Genomic DNA, 2,416 nt, shown 5'->3' on the forward strand with positions numbered 1-2,416 from the left:
TGTTAATATTAATACCAAGCATTCTTAATTTTAATCTAGGCTTTTCTTTCCTTTAATTATTTTTTTTAATTTTTTAGGTACTTTTGGTCGTTGTATGTAAAGAGTTCAAAATCTAGAAATTGTTCCTTTTGATCCAGAAATCGAAAAAACTTTTCATAGACTTCGAGGGAAAAACAAAAAAATTTCTACTTCAAAGAGAACCATGGCTGATCAACAGGAGGAAGAGACCAAACCTTTGAGGGATTATGTAGTCCCACAAGTACAAAATCTCCACTCTAGTATCCAAAGACCTCCTATTCAAGCCAATAATTTTGAAATTAAGCCATCAATCATTCAGATGATTCAGACTGCTGTTTAGTTTGGGGGTTTGCCCAATGATGATCCAAATGCTCATATTATAAATTTCCTGGAAATTTGTGATACATTCAAGGCTAATGGTGTTACTGATGATGCCATAAGATTGAGGCTTTTCCCTTTTTCATTGAGAGATAAAGCAAAGAGTTGGTTAAATTCACTTCCTGCTGGTTCCATTAATACTTGGGATGATTTAGCTCAAAAATCCTTAGCAAAATTCTTCCTACCTGCAAAGTTAGCAAAGATGCGGAATGATATCACTTCTTTCATGCAATTTGATTCTGAATCATTATATGAGGCTTGGGAGAGGTATAAGGATTTGATGAGAAGATGTCCTCACCATGGATTAGCTAAGTGGTTGCAAGTTCAAACTTTTTATAATGGTTTGCTGGGACCTTTTAGAACTACCATTGATGTTGCCACTAGGGGTGCACTTATGAGTAAATCCATTGATGAGGCTTATGATTTGCTCGAAGAGATAGCTTATAATAATTATCAATGGCCATCTGAAAGATTGGGTACAAGAAAAATTGCTGGAATTCATGAATCAGATGTGTTGAACACTGTTTCTACACAATTGGCCTCTCTCGCAAAGAAAATTGATAAACTGAGTGTTAATGCTATTCAAAACTCCTTTATGACATGTGAATTTTGTGGGGAAAGACATTCCAATGACAATTGTCCCATTTATTATGAATCTTGTCAATTTGTTGGAAATACGAAACAAAACAATCCCTATTCCAACACTTATAATCCTGGTTGGAGGAATCATCCTATTTTTTCATGGAATAACAACCAAAGGTCCTCATTAATGGCTAAGTCAAACTTTCCCTCTAGATTTCCATCTAGTGCCCCTATGCCAGAGAAAAAGCCTTTAATGGAGGCTATGTTCATGCAATTCATGACAAAAACTGATGCATTCATAACAAAGATTGATACATTTATGATAAAGACTGATGCCTCCATTCAAAATCAAGCAACTTCCATTAGAAATCTTGAGATACAAGTAGGCCAACTTGCTAATGCTTTAAATTCTAGACCTCAAGTGTAAAACCCGACTCTATAAACACATGTCATGACATACATGCATTGAGCAGCATGTTATTACGCTAGGAAAATTCCCAAGAATAGACGAAACCCGGTATTGCACCTAACGGTACACTTGAGTTGATTTAACCCCGAACTAGTTCAAATAAGAATCGTAGGATGAAATTTAATATTTTACATTCCAGGAATGACTAAAAATGATTGTTCGGAGTTCGAGGGTTCATTTGGGGAAAAATTTAAAATTTTGATGTTCAGGGGTAAAATCGTCATTTTGCCACCTAAGATAATAATTTGATCATGGAGTGAAATTTTTGACCAAGATTAACTATTTGGAGTATAATTTAATGATAGGAAGTGAAAAATTTCAATTCCGGCAATTTTTGAAACATAGGGGCAAAACAGTAATTTTGTCATCTCGGGGTAAAAACCGTAATTTTCACAACCCAAAACTTGTCAAAATTATAAGATTTATTTATTTTTGGTATGAATAACTATGGTATTCTAAGTGGTGAAAAATTGAAGTTTAAAGGACGAAATTTTAAAAACGGGCCAATGGGAAAGTGACACATGGCACCTTTTAATTGTTTAATATTATTTAAAGAAAAATCAGCCCATTTAAACCCCACATCAGGTGATGGCCAGCCATAAGGAGAGAACAAGAGAGAAAATAGAGAGGAAAGGAAGAAAAGGGAAAAACCAAAGGAAAACTAGAAAATTCAAAGGGGAAATCGCGTTTTTCGTCCGTTTACGCGTCTAACGGTAAGATTTTTTTACTTTAGCTTGATTTCTGTAAAACCCGATCTTATAAATACATGTCATGACATACATGCACTGAGTAGCATGTTATTATGCTAGGAAAGCACCTAAGAAAAGACGAAACCCGATATCGTACCTAACGGTACACTTGAGTTGATTTAACCTCGAACTAGTTCAAATAGGAATTGTAGGATGAAATTTAATATATTATAGTCCAGGAATGACTAAAAATTATTGTTCGGAGTTCGAGGGTTCATTT

The 2,416-nt window shown here is 34.6% G+C and overlaps 1 protein-coding gene across 1 annotated transcript; it reads left to right on the top strand.

Moving 5' to 3' along the window:
- Positions 203 to 1,405, top strand: LOC108662804. Its single transcript, XM_018124388.1, has 2 exons — positions 203 to 259; positions 359 to 1,405. Exons 1-2 carry the CDS (start codon positions 203 to 205, stop codon positions 1,403 to 1,405), a joined length of 1,104 nt encoding a protein of 367 aa, XP_017979877.1.

Source organism: Theobroma cacao, chromosome 7 (assembly GCF_000208745.1).
Source record: "Theobroma cacao cultivar B97-61/B2 chromosome 7, Criollo_cocoa_genome_V2, whole genome shotgun sequence".
NCBI lineage: Eukaryota > Viridiplantae > Streptophyta > Magnoliopsida > Malvales > Malvaceae > Theobroma > Theobroma cacao.

Excerpts from the sequence above, each read along its gene's own strand:
- LOC108662804 (XM_018124388.1), top strand. The coding sequence starts at position 203 with ATGGCTGATCAACAGGAGGAAGAGACCAAACCTTTGAGGGATTATGTA. Across the intron at positions 260-358 it reads GGGATTATGTAGTCCCACAA|TTTGGGGGTTTGCCCAATGA; the intron begins GTACAAAATCTC and ends ACTGCTGTTTAG.